Source organism: Scomber scombrus, chromosome 2 (assembly GCF_963691925.1).
Source record: "Scomber scombrus chromosome 2, fScoSco1.1, whole genome shotgun sequence".
Classification (NCBI taxonomy): Eukaryota; Metazoa; Chordata; class Actinopteri; order Scombriformes; family Scombridae; genus Scomber; species Scomber scombrus.
The window spans coordinates 8702889-8723168 of NC_084971.1; the positions used below are offsets into that span (position 1 = coordinate 8702889).

General features: G+C 41.0%; 2 protein-coding genes across 2 annotated transcripts; both read left to right on the forward strand.

Annotated features, from left to right (window-relative positions):
- Positions 1 to 535: 535 nt before the first annotated feature.
- Positions 536 to 13051, forward strand: ilf3a (interleukin enhancer binding factor 3a). Its single transcript, XM_062430192.1, has 20 exons — positions 536 to 618; positions 1023 to 1168; positions 2905 to 3016; positions 3500 to 3699; positions 3820 to 3988; positions 4128 to 4284; positions 6146 to 6237; positions 6848 to 6943; positions 7096 to 7207; positions 7290 to 7387; positions 7473 to 7581; positions 7684 to 7824; positions 8273 to 8463; positions 8645 to 8764; positions 8896 to 9027; positions 9194 to 9355; positions 11415 to 11541; positions 11664 to 11702; positions 12006 to 12329; positions 12466 to 13051. The coding sequence occupies exons 2-20, from the start codon at positions 1056 to 1058 to the stop codon at positions 12573 to 12575; spliced, it is 2604 nt and encodes an 867-aa protein (XP_062286176.1). The 5' UTR covers positions 536 to 618; positions 1023 to 1055; the 3' UTR covers positions 12576 to 13051.
- A 1993-nt stretch (positions 13052 to 15044) lies between these two features.
- Positions 15045 to 16607, forward strand: acp5a (acid phosphatase 5a, tartrate resistant). The gene is made up of 5 exons (XM_062435787.1): positions 15045 to 15161; positions 15259 to 15458; positions 15558 to 15682; positions 15790 to 16135; positions 16235 to 16607. The coding sequence occupies exons 1-5, from the start codon at positions 15071 to 15073 to the stop codon at positions 16472 to 16474; spliced, it is 1002 nt and encodes a 333-aa protein (XP_062291771.1). The 5' UTR covers positions 15045 to 15070; the 3' UTR covers positions 16475 to 16607.
- The last annotated feature ends 3673 nt before the right edge of the window (positions 16608 to 20280 follow it).

Genomic DNA, 20280 nt, shown 5'->3' on the forward strand with positions numbered 1-20280 from the left:
AACCAAAAGAAGATTTTGTAACAACCTTTTGGGTGTTGTAAATAACAAATAATTAGCTAACTGATAGTCATAATTACTGATTAGTTATGAGCCCTGCAGTTATAAATAATTTAGAAAATTAATGAAGATCAAATTGTTTCCCACGCATTAATTTATAGTAAATTACCTTGTTTGCAGAAGATCCAAAAAAGTATCACCCTTTGGGACTTCAGGGAATCCATAAAACGAAAAAGGAAAGGCAGTAAATAATTGGGCTGACTACTAGTATTCTTGTTGACTGTCTATAGAAATTAATACATTGAAATAGAACATATAAAGTGAAAAATGCTAGGATAGGATAGGAAAGCACGCACTGCTCTCCGAAATAATCATTAGCAATTATAAGTATAACTCTACTAACATATTGCCATTAGAATTACTATTGAGTGTTGTATCACGGTGTGGTTACAGTTCATCGTGTAGTTTGTCCAAGTGGGGCTGCCGTATCCCAGCAAAACTTCGCGCATGCGCGGGTCATATTCAGCTCGAGCTACGAAAGAAAGTGACTGGAAGGTAACATAGCAACATTACTGCGATAAGGTCGACCTCCTGCACCTGTTTTTACCCTCTGTGATTGAGGTGAGCCCAAAATACACCAAACACACCTCAGCAAGACTAGACAGAAGTCAGAGGTGTAGTGCCACATTGCTCAAGTCTAATAGTAAGGATATAAATGAACCTGACGTTAGCATACTGGCTAACAGCGAGTGTGCAGCAATGCTACAAATATTAGCATCTTGGTTACACATAATGAATGTAATTACTCTTTATTAGTGGACAGTTGTTACGCAGCGTGTGGCAAGGCAATTTAATTTGTATATAATATAACAACCACAAGGCTATTCAAAGTGATTTACATAATTAAAGACACTTATGTAACTCACACGTTGTTTGTTGTCAGCTGACAGCAAAAATATGTATGTAGATAACTTCATCTCAGTCATTTCATTCTCACTATTTAAAGTTTTTTTTCTTGGTTAAAGAGGAGGTAGCTTCGGTCCTGAGGTTGTGTCAGCATGGCAGCCGCAGCATCGCCGATGTGGGATGAGCACCAGGCGTACGAGGAGCTGCTGTACTGGGACAGCCTGATCCAACAGGGCCACCGCCTCCTCCCGCATGATTTTGATAGGTACACTTGGAGCATGTGTAGTATAGTTTACTAACAGTCCTAAATAAAATATTAAACATGAAGTAATACTGTGATAAACTCGAGATTGTTGTATTTATATGCTATTTTACATTATAAGTAAAACATGTGGGCTCACCTACTAATTCACTACTTGTTTTGTTTTGTTTTGTTTTTTACTGTTTTCCACTATGTAGAAAAATACTGAAGAAATCAAAAGTATAACATAACACATAATGAATAATGTATTAAAAGCAACCCCACTGACATTACATATTGTAATTTGATACATTGTTATTATAGAAATATACAGTACCAGTCAATGATTTGGACATTAAAACTATAAAATAACGTGGAATAATGTAGTAAACAAAAAAGTGTTAAAAAATAAAATATCTTTCATATTTTCGATTCCTCAAATTAGACACTTTTTGCTTTGATGACAGCTTTGCACGCTATTGGCAATATATAACAAGCTTCATGAGGTCATCACCTGGAATGAGTTTCAATTAAGGAGTGTGCGACAGAGATCATCAGTTGTGTTGTGACGAGATGGTGTTGGTATAAAGCAAATAGCCCTATTTGTCTACTTTTGTAATCCCTATTATGGCAAGAACTGCTCAACCAAGTAAAGAGAGACAACAGTCCATCATTATTTTAAAAGGTCAGTCAATCCAGAACGGTCCTTTAAACTTGTTGTTATGAGGACCGTCCCAGGACAGGAAGTCCAATTGTTATCTTACCTGCAGAGCAGAAGTTCATCGGAGGAACCAGCCTTAGCGATCATCCAACAACGGCAGATTAGAGCCCACATCAGTGCTTCCCAGAGTTCAGTCAGCAGACACATCTCAACATCAACTGTTTGGCAGAGCCTGCATGAATCAGGCCTTCATGGATGAATTGCTGCAAAGAAACGGCAGCTGAAGAGAATTGTTTGGTGCCAAGAAACACAAGGAATGGACATTAGACCAGTGGAAATCTGTACTTTGGTCTTATGAGTCCACATTTGAGATTTTTGGTTTTTGAAGCATGATTGAGGAGGTGTGATGGCGTGGTGGGTGCTTTGCTGTGGACACAGGATTCAAGGCAGTCTTAACCAGCATCAATACCACAACATTCTGCAGCGACATGCCATCCCATCTGGTTTTGCACATAGTGGGACCATCCATTGTTTTGCAGTAGGACAATGACACATAACACATCCCCGGGCTACTTAAAGGCTATTTGAGAGGCAGAGTGATGGCGTGCTGCATAAGATGAGCTGGCCCGACCTAAACATAATTGAGATGGATTGGGATGAGTTGGACCGCAGAGTCAAGGACAAGCAGCCAACAAGTACTCAGCATATGAGGGAACTCCAGGTGACGACCTCATGAAGCTGGTGGAAAGAAAGCCAGGAATGTGCAAAGCTGTTGTCAAAGCAAACAGTGGTTACTGTGAGAAATCTAAAATATGAAAGATATATTGATTTGTTTAACACTTTCTTGACTACATGATTCCATATGAGTTACTTTATAGCTTTGATTTTAGGATTACGTGCTAAAGCACAATAGATCAAGCTTTTTTGGATCTTTGTAACTTTTCAAAGTGTCCACGAAGAATTGTTATGTACCTCGGCATTCACCAAACGACATGTCACACTTGTTTTGTCATATGTGCTTTTTAGTAGCTACTAGTTTGATTTGAACAATGGATCTCTTTCAGAAAGCTGTCCTCATTTTGTCATTTTCTCCTTGCAGGTACGAGGAGCTGCGTTACTGGTATGACTGTCTCTGCTACGAGGAGGAGCTGAGACAGTATCACGACTATATTGCTGCGATTGAGGAGATTGAAGATAACCGGCATCATGAGGTTCCTCTTTCACCTGCTTGTCAAAATAGTTTGAGTCATTTAAACCACTTCCTCAAGCATCCCCATTTAGAATGAACATCTAGATCTTTCCATCACCATTTTATTTCCTTTTGCTGTTTGAAATAATTTATTTTCCTCATGCACGAAACGGTCATCCGGTGGATCTGGATGTTTTTCTTTTTTCTTTTCTGTTGTTGTTTTTTAAGCACACACTTCCTACGTGTTACTGCTCATGTTCTATGTTACTTCCAAGTTCTATGTTTACTTTACATGTTATGAGTCACTGGAATACATCAAATTAGTAATTCAGTATATATGAAATGATTTAATGAATACTTAAAAAATGTTTTATTCTAAAATGATTTCAGAATGAATTGGTTAAATGATCACAGTACGGACAAAAGATACATTTGAACCCAGCAACACTATGCTGTTGTTTTCTCTGACATAAACAATACTTTTTCTGATTTTTTTCAATTTAAGGAACCTGCAGCCTTCAAGGTGCACACGGGGCCGTATGACCGCCACGTGATGGCCAAACATTCAGAAGTGTATCCCTCCCCAGAGGAACTGGAGGCAGTGCAGACGATCGTCTCCCATGTTGAGTGTGCTCTAAAGACTGTGTCTGACCAGATGGATATTCCGAAAGATGACAGTGAAAGTGAAAGTACAGAAGCTGCGAGGTAAGTGAGGTGTCCAAATGGGCAATTAGCCCAGTGATTTAAAGGACATCAAATGGCTTTTAAAATCTTATAAATAATTAAATCATTCTGTTTGTTTTCCTCCTCCGCTCACCATGCCAGTGGTGATTCACAAGAGCGTGTCCTGCGTGGGGTTATGAGGGTGGGCCTGGTCGCCAAAGGACTGCTGCTGAAGGGAGACAAGGACCTGGAACTGGTGCTGCTTTGCTCCAATAAGCCTACTATCACCCTGCTTAATCAAGTGGCTGAAAAGTTAATCGCCCAGCTAGAGGTAGAGCTGAGTATCTAAAGTTATTTTACTTCATTCTCAGTTGTAAAAAAACAACATATTTTTCAGATTTTTAAAATTGTATTTTTCGATATCAAGAGTCACCTCTGCTCTCTTAACTTTGTGTCCTTCTCTGTGTTAGGGTATCTCAGCTGGGCAATACACAGTAAACCAATGTCCGGGGGATGCAGCCATTATTGTGAAAAGCACCAAGGAATTGATCCTGACTCTCACGATCCACCTTACATCACCTCTTGTCAGGACAGAGCAAGAGAGCAAAGCTGCAGAAGAAGAAGAAGGTACGTATGTTGATCCAACCTCAGAGATGTGCTACCAAAGGCCTGATCGGTGTGTTCTCAGTGTGCATACCCTGTACCGCTCCACCGAACTGTAACTGGGCACTGACAATTGAATCGCCACACAAGTTGTCCATCTTCATCTCATTAGAGACAGTGGAGCTCGTACAGTGACTGTGTCAGACCGATGCCAGTGAACAACCAAGGAATGTTGGCTCTTCACTCGCTCAAGAGTCCTGTCGTCGTTTTGTGACAAACTGGTGTTTGCCAGCTCTACATTCTCTGTAGCCGCTGATACATTCTGCACCTGTTGTTAATAACAATCATAAAAACAACTTTGTTTATTCTTGCTGAATTGTTTTCATGTTTTAAAATGAAAGCTTTTCAAGAATAACAAGTTAAAGCGCGCATTGCATGTACTTGATGCTGAAGATGTACATTTGGCGCCAGCTGCAGCAAAACTGATCGCAATGAGTAGATTTCTTTTGCTTCTCTTGGGAGAAATAACATTTCTCCAGACAGATGAAATCAAATTAGAAATGGTTGTTTGTATGTGAACGTGTTGGTTATTGGACTGGTGGTAGTGCTTCTGTGTATGCTTCTGAGCATGAGTCTAAAGTTGCCTCACTGGAGGGTCAGCAGGGGGAGTTTTCTCAAGCCCCACATACAGAACCATACAGCTCTCAGTACAGTATTAGACCATTTACTACACTGCACACTGGGCTGCACAGTTAAAATCACAGAATTATCAAATGATTCAGACACAATGATTCAGACTTGATCAGATACTGTCTTGAAACTTTGTGTAGCCCTGGTGCATCAAATCAAGCGCTCCCTCTTCACAGGTACATTGCCTGACCAATCAGTTGTTGTTAAGTAGACTGCAGCTGTCATTTAACTGCGTCTTCTACATTTTAGATTCATCATCTTTTATTACACGCAGCAGTATTATTAAATAAAGTTGTATTTAGTGGTGCATAAGGCTTTAAGAAAACAGATTTTATTTGCAGACTTACTTTGAAGCAACTTTGACTAAGTGAGGGTCAGCTTTTTGTTGGTGTGAAATGTGCAACTTAACCATTTTTACAAAGATGGATGAATAGGGCTGATTCATTTTCATTATATAGTGTAATAGGATTATTATAATATTAGCCATCATCACGCAGCCCTCTTCCAGTCATACCTACTGCTGAGCATCAGATTTTCAGTTTTATTCTATCTTGTCCCTCATGCAGTTGTTCATTTTGGTACGATATGAAAATCAACTGCAGAGACTTATAACTTATCAGGGATATGTCTGATAAATTGTATCTGTAGTGTAGAAAATGAGCTAAAACTTGCATAAAGCTGGTATGGCTCTCTGTTTTAACAATATTTCACGAGGCCTGATCTAAATTTGGGTCTCCATCAGTTTTGCTGCAGAGTGGCGCAGACGTGAAGGTTCTCTAAATGCTTGTGATTTACAACTGATTGCCTTCTAGTTTGTCAAGTTTCTTAGGAACGCTGGACCTTTGACCAACTGGACACACTGTCTCAGGAGGGGGGGAAGCAGCAAACCCAAGCCGAGCAGCTGAGGGAAGGGGGTGTTCATTGTAGTAAACACCAGCCACACCAGTTAACAACATGCTATGTAATGTTTGTTAATACGACTGAGTGGTTAACAGAGTTTTTCACTCAGGAAAGTTAGCTAGTAGTCACAATATGTGACCATTACCAAACCAAATATTTATTTATGAGGTATTTTGGGACCCCCTTGTCCCTGCTGCTGCTGGTTTGCGGGGAGCTGCTACTCCCTAAGCTGCAAGACAGAGCCCACCCCCTTGGTCAAACTGTACCCTTTCTTCTTACCCCACCTCGTCAATAGAAACGCGAACAGTCATCGATCCGCCGGACGTTCTGGACAGGCAGAAATGTCTAACTGCCTTGGCGTCTCTCCGCCACGCCAAGTGGTTCCAGGTTTGCATTCACGTCCTTATTTGTACAATAAGGTTCAACTGTTTCTTTGAATACATTTTTTTTTTTCATTTTCTCTCCATTTAGAGAGAAAAACTTTTAACTGTGCTCTCAGTTGTTGATGGAAGCTCATCTCAAGTCTAAAAATGTCAGATATGAGTTAAGTTTTACTTTCTGACTCATGAAAAGTGACCTGCTGATACATACTGATGACAGAAGTAGATCGGTCATTGGTATCCACCAGCATATAAAAGTCTCATCAGTTCTCTTGATGACATGATTTCATTTATCAAAATGTCCTCTGTCAGACTGAGCTGTCTCAGTTTCTAAACCACTGCTATCATGGAAAGTGTTTCGCTTTGATCAAAACATTTTTCACGAAAGCAGCGTACTGTGAGTGTGTGTAAGTGTGTGCGTGTGTGGCAGACGGTGTGTGTGTATTGGTGCGTATATAAGCGTCAGTAGTTATTGATTAGGTAATGGCTCAGTCGTTCTGACCTTTCTGAGCTATCTTTTTCGGAGCCTTTTTGTGGAAACGCAGAGAGCACAGGGTGGAGGTGATGTCGGAGGTTGCAGCTCCTCTAACTGAACCAGCTTTTGTTTGTGTCTCCAGGCCAAAGTCAACAACCTGAATTCTGCCGTTGTCGTGATCCGGATCATGAGGGACTTGTGTAACCGCGTTCCTACCTGGACGCCACTCTCAGGCTGGGTGAGAAAACTGTTTTTGTACTAAAATGTAATTGTGCATAAACCAGCCTGAACTTTGACTGATCCTTTCTAGCTCAGTGGTCAAAACTAAGTGTTTTTTTTTCTCTTTAATTAGTGTCTATACTCTGGTTGTGTACTCTTGTCTGCACACAGCCTCTTGAGCTGCTGGTAGAGAAGGCCATTGGTACATCTGAGAGGCCAATGGGAGCAGGAGAGTCTTTCCGCAGGGTTTTGGAGTGTGTTGCCTCTGGAATCCTGTTGGAAGGTGAGCTTTGAATGTTTTGTTAAACAGCTTGAGTGTTCATACACTGGCATTAACATTAATGTTTGACTTTATCTGTGCTAAGATGGTCCTGGTATTAAAGATCCATGTGAGAAGGAAGCAGTCGATGCCACTGCAAACCTAACAGTGCAGCAGCGTGAAGACATCACGCAGAGTGCTCAGGTAATATGACGTTGTTAATACATGCAAGCACACACACACATTATAAAACCCAGGAAATAGTGACTAACTTTTATGTTTTCTGTAGCTTGCCTTGAGGTTGTGTGCATTCGCACAGATGCATAAAGTGTTGGGGAGAGATTTAAAGCCTGTAAAGCCACGTAAATCACTGGGAATCAGCGGAAAAGGTGTCTTAGGTACCTGATGACTTCTGTCCCTTTTTTCTGTGTAGTTCAGACATCATGTAACATTTTCATGAGAGAATCTGTTCTCAAGCTTTTTTCTCTTGTTCGATGTAGCCCAGATAGCACCTGCTGGACACTTCAGCCTGCCGGCTAAGAGACCTTACGCAGAGGTGGAGAAAGGAGAGGAGGAGCCCCAACTCAACAGCAAACAGAGGAAGTTTCTCAAGTTCCAGAAGCGCTTTCAGCGGAAATCATGTTAGTAATGAATATCAGAGGCCTTGGTCTGGTCTGAGCCTTTTAACTGTTAAAACCTGTGTCATTTGAACCATAGCTCATTCTGTTTTCAATCCATTTGAATGATAAGTGTGACAGTCTTTAAAAATACTCTAATGATGCAGCATGCATCCACATATTCTGAGGTGCCAGTTTATTAGGTGCATTAAGATAAAAGAACACTTATTCTGTGACTTAATCATGAATATTTTGACTCTGAACAAATTACATATTTTGTGAATGTTGTGTTTAAGATGCATGCATGTATTAAAACACTTTTAATACTTTGTAAGAATACAAGTAAAGAAAGGAAACAATACAGTCAAACTTCACTTTTTTATTATAGGACACATTTCCAAATGAATAAAAATGATTTATTCATTGATATTTCTCTTTGTGTGTATTTGCTTCTCTGTTCCTTTTCCCATAGTGACTGATGATTTCAGCATGAATGCTGTGATGCGTCTGAACCAGTATAGACCTGGCTTAGAGTACCGGCTCACATCTCAGACTGGTCCAGTCCACGAGCCGGTCTTCACAATGGCTGTGGATTTAAATGGAAAGACCTACGAGGCCACGGGGCCCTCCAAACGAGCTGCCAAGCTTAATGTAGCCACCAAGGCAAGACACTTGTTTTTTTTTCAATTTGAAAGCAAACCCTGTATTCAAGGCAGTTACTTTTACGTTACATTGTAATTTTTGTGACGATAAACCAAGCCTACTTGGGTATGAGAATGAACGAGTGTTTTTTTTTTTTAAGTTCCCATCCCATCATTTATGTTTTGACTTTTGTCTTTCACAGGTCCTGCAGGATCTTGGTCTTCCAACAGGGTCAGAATCCAAGCCAGAGTCCAGTATCGACATTGAGGAAATCAAGGAATCAGGAAAAGCTTCTACCCCAGCCTCGAGTACATCAGAAGATGTATGTATCTGAGCTGAACAATGTACTCAGAAGCCTTAATAAATTCAGTTAATCACAAAACAAATGAACATGTGATTCTTATATGTAGAGTTTGATTTAACAGCTACTGTTTCTCCACTTGCTATGACCAGATTGGGCAGGGTCCTATCTTAACCAAAAACGGGAAGAATCCTGTGATGGAGCTGAATGAAAAACGGCGCAGCCTGAAGTATGAGCTGTCTGCAGAGACAGGTGGCTCGCATGAAAAGTGTTTTGTCATGGAGGTAAGTCAGCAGTATCACACCAGCAAGTGTGTTTGTTTTGTCTTCATGAAGAAAGAAACCCTTGTTGTTTTTGTTTTTCTCACATTTCCAAGTTTCCATTTCCATTAACACCAAAAATAAGCAGATGAACCCTGTACATTGATGTATTTTCCTCCCTGTCTTTCAGGTGGAGGTTGATGGGCAGAAGTTCAAAGGGAGGGGCTCTAACAAGAAGGAGGCAAAGGCCTATGCTGCACTCGCTGCTCTGGAGAAGCTGTTCCCAGATGAAAGTGGTGTTTCAATCACCAACAGAAATACTTCAAAGAAGAAGGTCACCTACACTGACATGGTAATCTGTCTAGTTAATTGTCCTCAATATTGTACGACTTCAGTCGACCTGATTTTGAAGACACTTTGCAGTTCAGTCTTCAGTTGCTCACACTCCTAACTGACAGCTCAGTCGTTCATGAGTCGTAGTAACAGCCCCAGTAAAGGATCAAATAACTTTTTTGACCAAATGGTAGAAGAGCTGAGATTAACATGAAAGTTGTTGTAATGGTAAAACTAATTTACGTTCAATCAAACATACAGTTCCTCTGTTAAGCTTGATTTATACTTCTGAGTCATGTCGACGGCGTAGCTACGTGTAGCCCTCTGTGTCGACGCGGACACCTACGCCGTAACCTGACTTGCACCTCCAAAAAATCCTAACTACGCGTCACGGCAACGCGGACCGCAAGGGCTATGATTGGTCCGTTCAAAACGTCAGTTCCTCCGGCAGTTGCTTTTTCCATTTTTTTTCTACAGACCACCTCCGCAAACGTTTTTTCTGTCGCCTGCGCCTCAACATTAACAATAAAATCATTTCTTCTTCAATATCGATGAGCTCCAACTCCAAACACACCCGCTCTACCTCGGTCGCCATTGTCTACTGTGACCGGAAGATAAACAAGGATACGGATACCACACACACACACAGTCACACAGTCACACCCCCTAGCGGCATGGCGGTGAATTGCAGAGCAAGGCGTTCCGTCGACGCAGAACTTCGAAAGATGCACGACGGCGTCGGGGCACCGGCGTAGCTACGCCGTTGTTCCGACTAGGGTGACCACCTGCTAATAAGCCCAAGGAGGGACAAGGGGTATGTTTCTGAGGGACAATGTGGGACACTGCCTGTCGCGGCGGTGGCCCCACCCCACAAGCAGACTCACTGATAGTGGTGTACCCATTTCTAGCACATACAACCTTACACGGTATATTAATAATGCCCTATTCCCCTAAACATGTGTAATTGCTGATGTATGCTCATGAATAGGCCAACCAATGTGTATTTTCTTCTAAATAAAGATTCCTAATATTTTGAACATTCAATGAATTGACAGATGCACTTCCACTTATGATTTACTTTAGCTATGTAATTTTATTTATTTTCCATTGCAACTTATTCTCTTTAAATATATTCTAATATGAAATTATAGGATTAACAGGAATTATATCACCATATCATGTCTAAATATACTATATATATATATATAAAAGAAGAACAAGTATACAATATAATATATATAAGTATACAAAAATATTGTTGTCCACTGTAATCGGTTTTAGGTCGGAGGAAAGCATCCATATTTGGATGTCTCTTTCTGCTGGACCCGTTTTTTGTGAGTCTCCGTCTGTCTGTGTCGTTTCACATCATTTTCCCCTCCATGTCCGATTGAGAAGGACGTCTTGCAAAGGTCACAGAAAGCCCTCTCGGTATCCCCCTCAACACCTTTCAGCCACAAATATTCATTTTGCCATTCTTTATTGTACCCACACCTTCTCTTTTTAGTTGATGGCGGTACCTCAGACTCCATTTTTCGAATTAGGAAAGCGCGCGTCTAAAAGTTCCTTTCCAATATACAGGTGCGTGCGCTGTCATGACAACGAAAAAGTTGACAACAACCTAGAACTAGAATCTAGTCAGCAGTTCAACTGTGACAACAGTAGCGTGCTGAACTGTCAACGTTCGTTTGGCTGCCTGGGGCTCGAGGATATAGAGCGACTAACTTTTTTTTTATTTTTAGAAAGCATTGATTAATGATTATGCGTGATACGGTCTCAATTTGCGGGACGCATGAATTGGGCTTCAAACGCTGTGCGTGCACGCGCTACGCGGGACGGGTGGTCACCCTAGTTCCGACACAGAAGAATAAATCAGGCTTTGCATGTCAGAGCTGTCACAACCCTAAACAATACATGCTCACTCAGTCATATGTGTGTTATGTAAAGCACAACAAAAAAGGTGCGACTCGTTCTCTGACACATTAAAAACTGCATGTGTATAATGATAATGAAAAGCATACATTCTTAACTTAAAGGATTTCATCTTGACATTACATTTTCTACCATTTCCACTTCAACAGCACATCCCAGGGTTCGGTACTATCCGTGGGATTCCTTCAGACTCTGGATCGCGTGGTTGGGGTCCCGGCAGGGGTCGAGGCCGGGGCCGAGGCAAACCGTTTCCCCCAGGACCCAGCTATAATAAGAGTAAGGAATTTTACACCCTGTGCATTGGTCCACTCTAACAAAGAGCGTACAAGGTCATTTAAGTATGTTTCACAACTTATGAAGAAATCAACTAATCATTTCTTTCCTTTTATTTTTAAAAGCAAACTACAGTTATGAAAGCAGCACTGGCGAAGGATATCGTAAGTACCCCTTGCTCGTCTCTGTGCAGCCTCACTTTAGATTATTGTAGTGTTGTACACTATAAAATATAACAACTTGACTCATCTGTAGTCACTCTATCATGAGTCAACATTTTATCTGTGCATATGTTGATTATCTTAAGTTTTACTGCTGTCTGGTTTCTCTTATTGTTCTCTTAATTAAACATGTCATTTGATCTCTTTTGTTCGTTTTAGTTGTTTTGCTGTGAGACAATGTTTGATACAGATAAACAAATGATTTCATACAGCAGTGACACTGGGCTCTTTTTTCAACTGTTTCAGATAAACTGTACGGTACCAACACAGGGGAAACCATAGATAAAAGCTCAGGCAGCAACATTGGCTATGGCACCTTTTACCCCGAGAGCAGCACCGCCTTCTCCTCCCCACCTGTCTCCCTCCCTGACTCCAGCACTACAAAGGGAGGAAGCTACCAGTCGATGCCTCCTCCTGCCGATCAGGAGAGTCCCTACAGTTACGGCTATGGAGATGAGAAAAAGAAGATGCTGACCCAAAGTCAGAATGACAGTCAGGGAGGAGACTACTCTATGTACAGCACAGCTTACCCCAGCTCAGTGACGGGGGGCCAAGTTTATAATAATTATGGTGAGCAGCAAGTCTATTTAACTGCCACCTTCTCTCTGATATTGATCACACATGTATGTCTTGTTTCAATAATGTTTTTGGGAAATTATATGCATATAATAAAGGATATCACACCTCCTTTCATGTTCCTCCACAGGTTGGGGAAACCAGTCGTCCTGGGGGAACCAGGGGTACGGCACATCATACCCGGGCATCGGAGGACAGAACCAGGGCTCATACTCTGGATACAGTAACACTAATTATTAGTCATCGTACCACGTACAGCCTGTCTCGCCTCACTAGACCATCTTTTGACTCTTCTCCAAGCTCTGGTTGTTCACCCTTGAAGACGATCCTGGAATACCACTTCTAAAAAGGAAGGAAAAATAGCTGGTGTTGTCCTCGAAACTGGAATTTTGCTGTTTTTGTTGTGTCACTCCGTCACCTTACGTGCTAGTTCTTTGATATCTGGTGAAACAAATGTAGGTGACAGATGATTTATTGAAGTCCCTATTTTATTTTAACTGCCACTTTCTTGTGTCCATTTTGACATGAATGTAAAAAAAAAACGGTTTATCATTATGTCTTGTTTTTGAATTGTGTTTTTATTGTACTGGTTCTGTATCAGTATGCTATGGTTTGAATTTAAAGCAGCTTGTAGTTTGGAACTGACTTTATTATTTTATGTGTCACATGAAATGCTCTAAACTTTCTTGTAAAATAAATGACTTATTTTGGAGCAAAGTCTCTGACCAACAGTTTGCTACAAAGTTGTTAATGTGGGAAGATCTTAGAGCTTTTTAGGTGCTGGGTGAAGCTCTGATGTTGAGGTCAGCATTGGGATATCGTTAATGAATTATGATTTGAAAGCTGTGAATACCAGGTCAACTTGAGCTTCCCTTAAAAATACCAAACATATTTGTCATATCAGTGTTATTGGCAATGTTTTGTAACACTCATGAGTGCTGCGAATGGTTTCTGCACTGCATGCAGATGCTTCACACTATCAGCCAGCATCTATATGTCCAGCTATGTGGCAAAGATAAGGTGAAGCCTCATTGACCCCTGTGGGAAAATTAGGTCACTGTAAATGTGAAGGCCCTCCGCTGTCTAGGGATAAGTTAAGGACACCACACAAAAAAAGTAAAACATGCAATACAGGAAAGTCTAAAACAAGTTATGATAGAAATGCTAAAATACAATAACTCATGCACACTGCCAATGTTTTCAGCAGTTGCTAATTTCATGCTGAATATATATACTGTATACAAAAGCGAGTGCACTAACACCATAGTCTCAAACTCATAAACATGAATGAATAACACGTTTTAAAATCCACACTCCAAGTTTGCACTGCCAACTTTCTGTTGAAAAGTTATGAAAAGAAACGGAACGCTTTTTACATCAGTGTGATATGAGCATGGTTATTTTTTCAGACTATACAGAGCTCCATCCAGAGCCACAGAAGATATACAACTGTAATCACAGGCGGGGTGGAACACCTTATGGACTGAACTGAACTCCATTTGATAAATAGTGGAGTGCCCCTTTAATTGGGCTTGCATGTGTGGTAGTTGAGGAGATTTACAGCCTATACATTACAATGGCCTACTAGCTGTCCAGCAGACAATTATGTGTGTTTGCAGTGAGGTGAGAGGTCAGTGAGTTCTGTTTTCATGTTTGAAAGTTACAGGAAGCGTGAAAATATAAAAGGTTGATGAGATAAAAACACAAAGCAAAATACAAGACTGCATTCTGTGAAACTATCAAATTTGACAATGTTTGACCATGTATGCTTTATGGTAATCATTAAACCATTGTAGGCTACATTTCTTATTCCCCAAATTATCCAAAATGACTGAAGCACAGAGATGGAACAAAAAAAAAAAGATTAATAGGAAAAACAGTGATTAACACTGAAGTGGAAAAAGTGGAGTCTGGACACCAGCTATAATAACCATTGCAGATGACATGTGGCCCATATGACCCTCCAGTCCCGAGACTGAGTCGGGGTGTGAGCAATGATCATGCCCTTGCGGCGTGGCCCGGGGCTGGTCCTCCTCCTGCTGCCTCTCCTCCGGGGACAGCTGATAAAAGGCAGACGGACAAGAAGAGGACGGGCAGTGTCCCTCACCAATTATCAGCTGTGAGTGTTTTTATCTTTGAGCTCTGACATTATTATCTCGCATACTGGCTCTTACCTTCTCCTGACACTTTCAAGTTGTTTTTTTCTCTGTCAGCCAGATTTGTTTTCTTTTTGATAGAAGAGAGAGAGGGGAAGGGGCATTAGATACTGCTTGGCTTTTGTTTTCTGCTGAGGCTGATGATGAAGGTCATTGATCTACATGTTTCACAAATGCCATTTCTTATTTAAAAGAGACAGAGATGGACAGTTGTGTCTTCGCATATTTTGATATGCTTCAATAGACATGAAATCGTAACCTCTGACCCTCTCGGCCTCAGCTGCTCTGATTAGCTTCTATTAGGTCCAGCTGGGACATGTCAGCTTCAGGCTGCAGCCAATCACAAGTCACCCGTAGGCATAAAATCAAGAGATCATGTGTTGAGATAGGAGGGAAGGGTAGAGGAAGCATAGGAGCACATGGTTAGTGTGTGCTGTGGTTTGTTGCGCTTGTTTCATGTTCCTCTTCCTCTTCTGCTCTCTTTGCATGTGTTGACTTTCATTTTATCATTGTGTCTCACTATGCTTGAGCAGTTATTAGTTTTGCTGCTGACTGAAGGCTTGTTTTCTGTCTTTACAGATGGCACTCACACTGGTATCCATCTTAATTGCTGCCATCCCTGTGGCCTACTGCTATCCTACTGCCTTCCAAGACCTGGAGGACCATGGCAGTAAATATCACCTACATGGACTCTTGTGCTGTTTTTTAAAACCACTTTATTTCAAGTTCCTTGTTCTTGACATGATTGTCTTCTGTGTCCCTGACAGCAAACAGAACCTCCATCAAGTTCCTGGCTGTAGGAGATTGGGGTGGTGTGCCTTATCCCCCCTTCATCACTGCTGTGCAGAAGACTACTGCTCGGGAAATGAGCAAAGTAGCGACGCAGATGGGAGCTGACTTTGTTCTGGCCCTTGGTGATAACTTCTACTACAAAGGTGTGGACAGTGTGGATTCTCCAAGGTTTAAGGTTAGTAGAGTAAACATGATGTACTGTATAAAGTCTTAAAAGCCTGCTGTTAAAGATTGTGGCAGTGATCCTGATTTCTCCTCTGAAACTTGCAACCAGGATACCTTTGAGTCTGTGTATACAGCAAAGTCTCTCAAAGTCCCCTGGTATGTACTTGCTGGGAATCATGACCATGCAGGGAATGTTAAAGCCCAGATTGATTACACCCACAAATCTGACAGATGGTAAGGAACAGTTAAGTTTAGACATCAAATCAAAGATGCTTGTTGTCGTCCCTCTTGACTGAGGTCCAGTTAAATTGGGATCTTTAACTGTACAACTTTTATCTTAGGAAATTTCCTTCTTACTATTACGAGCTGAACTTCCACATACCCAACACTGGCAAGACCCTGACCATCATCATGCTTGACACCATCATGCTGTGTGGCAACTCTGATGACTTTTTGGATGAGAAGCCCAGAGGCCCCCTACGAGCAGTGGATGCCAACCGTCAGCTGACCTGGCTGCAGGAGAGGATGGCTCGGTCAAAGTCGGACTTCCTTCTAGTGGCAGGCCACTACCCTGTGTGGTCTGTGTCTGAACACGGGCCCACTGAGTGCCTGCTGCAAAGGCTTCATCCTCTACTGATCAAGTACAAGGCCACTGCCTATCTCTGCGGCCATGACCATAACCTGCAGGTTAGCTCTTGCAAAGAACTAGTTTGTATTAATCTATAAGGTCATTTTGGCTTTGCGTGGTTTTTAATAAAATCTCAAACCTGTCTTTGATCCCTATAGTACATTGAAGAGTCGGGTGTGGGCTATGTAGTGAGCGGTGCTGGAAACTTCCTGGATCCTGATGTGCGTCACTGGAACCATGTTCCCAAAGGTACTGTGAAGTTCTTCACTGGCCAAGCTTCAACTCTGGGAGGCTTCGTCCATGTAGAAGTCACAAAGAGCAAGATGATCCTGACCTACTTCCAGGCTAAAGGCACTTCTCTGTATCGCACTGTCCTGTCCCACAGGAACTTTGAATAGACTAGCTAACCATAGGAACAGCCAAGCTAATGCTTGTCTACAATGTAAATGGTGACCTATGTAATGGCTGTTTTTATACTTTGGCATTAATGTTTGATATTGTGGTCTTTTTTTAAAAAAGGGAATCAAGTGGTTTTACATGTAAACTTGTATATGAAAAGAATAAATTGTAAATGTCTGGTTAACTTGAGTTTGTCAGTCTTGTGACTTGCCGCACTAGTTTCCACCACAGACTTCTCAAATGGCCTTGATTTACGTCACTTGGTGTTAGGAAATTCCCTTGTTATAAATGTGGGCAAAAGAATGTGTTTAGATGCAGTGTCTACACATGAGACTTTCTGTAATCTGGACTCAAGGGGAGCAACAGTATACTATGTCTGTCAGCCTCTTTATTTCAAACTGAGATCTGACCGCTGTCTGAGCTTCAATGTAAACTTCACAAAGGTTGACTTCAAACTACCTGAACAACTATTTATATATATATATATATATATATATATACTTTTTTTTTTTTTTGGTCATTGAACTTGAAGGTACCCTCTACCAATATGTTTGACCACAAAGTGCTATGGAGCATGTCTCAAAGGTCCTGTTTTGTTTGTATTTAAGTGATGTGGTTATGAATTGGAATTGTTTTACTACAATTCCACTGACCTTGCCATGCACCAATGCAGGCAGTTAACAGTGCACAATTTCAAAAAATTTAAATGCAAAGGAAATATCAAGTATACACTTTTGGTGAGTCATGTTTAAATGTTTTACAAGATGTGTTTTCCTCAAAAGAACATTGCCAGCTTAACATATGTAAGCTTGGTGTGTGTATAATTATATTAGTACAATAGGTCTACCAGTGTTGTAAATATGACTGGACAAAATGGGTGATAAGTATAAAAACAAACTTGCAGTTGTACACATTTAAACCTTATATATTCCTCAGGCTTGTGTTCATCCAAGTTCCCCTGTTTTTGTAGGTATGTCTGGAAGATTTGTTTTAGGGAGCATGACAGGACAATCATGAGTTTCAGATGAGCTAATATGACAACGCCAGTCCATCACTTTTGTTCAGACATATCTTGACAAATACTGGATTGCAACTCAAATTTTGTACAGACATTCATGGTCCCAAGAGAATGAATCCTAATGGCTTTTTGATTGCCCTGGTATGTCTAATAACGAGCAGGTCAAAGTTCACTTATCCAAGAGCAACAAGTGTACAGACAAAGGAATGAATGCATGGGACTTTTCTCCCCTGGCTTTACTGCTACCGCCACCATTAGGTTGACATTTATGGTTTTAATGGCTCAACAGCATGTCATTACATCTGGCACATTTCATCTTCATGTCCTCTTCAAGATGAATAACTTTGGTAATCCCCTAAATTTTCATCTAGCACTGTCATCAGGTCAAAACTCCTGCAATCCAATACTTTGACTTTCAAAACAAATGACTGAAATGTTATTAGTCTTCTGGAGTTGAGTAAGAACAGCAAAAACCACATTGCTCAAACATTTCCAAATGAGGATTTAACTGAAAAAAACTATTGCTGCATTTTGCCTTTAGATTAGTTCAATCTTTACCAAACCAAGTGCATCAATAGCCATTTTTCAAAATGACTTAGTTTCACCCGTCTGTGAAGACAGTGATGCAGGGAGAAATACAGTTCAGAAAAGCATCATGGCATGCATAAGAGCTGTATTTTAAAATTCACATTAGTTACCACTAACTGCATATCCAGATTTGTAAACATCTCAAAGACATATGTCCAATTTTGATCCTATCACCCAGCCCCCAAATATATCAGACAAACCATTTTATATTTGTCACATGAGTCCATGATATGCAGAATTGAAATGCTGATGTGGTTGTCTGCTGAAGGACAGGAGAGTTCAAGACTTCCACAGTCACTACTCTTTTGTCCTTTACAGAGAACTAACTGACCTGCCAACAGAGGATTACGCTGGGCTGACAGCAGATTGGCAGTGACTGTGACCAGGATAAACTCAGTCAACCAATGACAATTAACCTGTGAGGGAAGCAGAGACCCAGAACAGACTAGGTTCTATTTTTTCTCTCCCCTCTTGCAGACCTGCTGCATTTACCTCCTTTGATTTGTTTTAAATATAAGCAGGTGTTTGGGAGATTATCACCTTTTTAGTCTGTGCAGAGAGAATAAATATGTATTATTTATCCAAATAACCCCCAAATCTCCCAACAGGCCAGGACACAAAATGATTTCTTCATTATAAATTGCAATAATGTAGATATATTTTTCCTTGTGCTTTTATGTCTTAACCACAGCCTGACAGCTACAGAGTTACTGACTGTTGGCCTGTGTTGCCCTGATTTAATCAGCTGGTGTCATGCAACGTCAGACTGAGAGCTGGACTGACAGAACTGAGTCAATGGCAGGAGGAAGTCAACTGAGATTAAGCTGTCAACTGAGGATAAAAGACAAGCAAGGATCTCTTAATCCAGACTGACGTAAACCCACTGAAGACCACAAGAGAGTTTAACCTGACCTCCTGGTTGCACGTGTCAGGTCAGACAAGCTGATGAGTAAACAATTGTGAATATGCAGACATTATATGCATGTGTGTGCAGATCTCTCACCTCCTGGGGTCCCACTAGGATGGTAGCAAGTAGGGAATAGTTACATAATAGAATTTGAGCTATGATCCTTAAAAAGATGCTCAGTAATCAGCATTTGAGATTTCAACAGGCCAAAAAATCTCTGTCCACATTGAAGGAACAGCAGTTAAAAGAGCTAAGGGCTAAATATCATGACAATATTTTGACCAATGCAAACTGCACTAACAAAGAAGAACAAACTCACATGTTGAAACTAACCATGGATGTGAAGAAAATGTACAACAGGATGTTAACTGTTACTGATACCGCTTCTTAGCATGCAACATAATGTGAGTCGTGTTTGTTGCACTGTTTGCACTAGTGATTCAGATCCTTCAGAGACCTTTTGATTATATTCACACAGGTTGTTCAGATATCAATACAGATCAGTATACTCATTAGCTGCTGCATTTATTGCATGCAGTGTTACAATTTGCGTGATCACATCAGAGCTTTGAGGAATTTTTCAGCACCCTCAGTCACAGGTGCTAATAAAAGTGATTTGTAGCTTTGTGTTTGATGTCCTGCCATCAAATGTCCAAAACTGCGATGTAGTAATCCTGCACTCACATGTTCCACTTCAAAATTCAGACAACAGCTAATCTGAAAAGGTTTGTGGTGAGCACAAAAAGCTGATTTCACAATCAGAGTTTAGACTTTATGTTATGTTTGTCTGTGTTCATTTGTAGATAATACTGCTCATTATGCTATCACACCATGTGGAGTTATGTGTGATGGCATACTAAGCAGTATGGAGAATCTCAGCTTTGACCTCGCTCATGTTAAAACCAACTGGTCATTTACAATAATAGACACAATACAGGAGTGTTCACTCTACACTTAATCTCAGATAACCCTTCTCTAAACCGTGCATTTAAGCACTGTGTCAAAAAATACACTGCAGCATCATCATAGTATTCTTCTTATAACCTCAAAGAGAGAATTTAACACCATTTTAGTGGGATAACATGGCAAAGCACTGTGGTCGGGAACCTTCTGGTGGATCCCTTCTCACAGTCTGACCTTCTTTGAGTCTTTATCGGATCCATGTTAAGCCCTGAACCCTCTGCACCACTGGGAGAGCTCCTGTACCACCAGTGCATTGCCCACAACGTCAGCGTGGAGTTTGGAGCACCTGCCTGAGAAAATAGGATTAGCAAACCCTCTATCTTTCTTTA

What these genes read in the sequence shown, in the direction of transcription:
- ilf3a (XM_062430192.1), top strand. Translation starts at nt 1,056, where the DNA reads ATGGCAGCCGCAGCATCGCCGATGTGGGATGAGCACCAGGCGTACGAG. An exon ending in CAGCGGAAAAGGTGTCTTAG is followed by an intron (nt 7,582 to 7,683) that starts GTACCTGATGAC and finishes TGTTCGATGTAG; the next exon opens with CCCAGATAGCACCTGCTGGA. An exon ending in AGGACCCAGCTATAATAAGA is followed by an intron (nt 11,542 to 11,663) that starts GTAAGGAATTTT and finishes TATTTTTAAAAG; the next exon opens with CAAACTACAGTTATGAAAGC.
- acp5a (XM_062435787.1), top strand. Translation starts at nt 15,071, where the DNA reads ATGGCACTCACACTGGTATCCATCTTAATTGCTGCCATCCCTGTGGCC. An exon ending in TGGATTCTCCAAGGTTTAAG is followed by an intron (nt 15,459 to 15,557) that starts GTTAGTAGAGTA and finishes ACTTGCAACCAG; the next exon opens with GATACCTTTGAGTCTGTGTA. An exon ending in GCCATGACCATAACCTGCAG is followed by an intron (nt 16,136 to 16,234) that starts GTTAGCTCTTGC and finishes TGATCCCTATAG; the next exon opens with TACATTGAAGAGTCGGGTGT.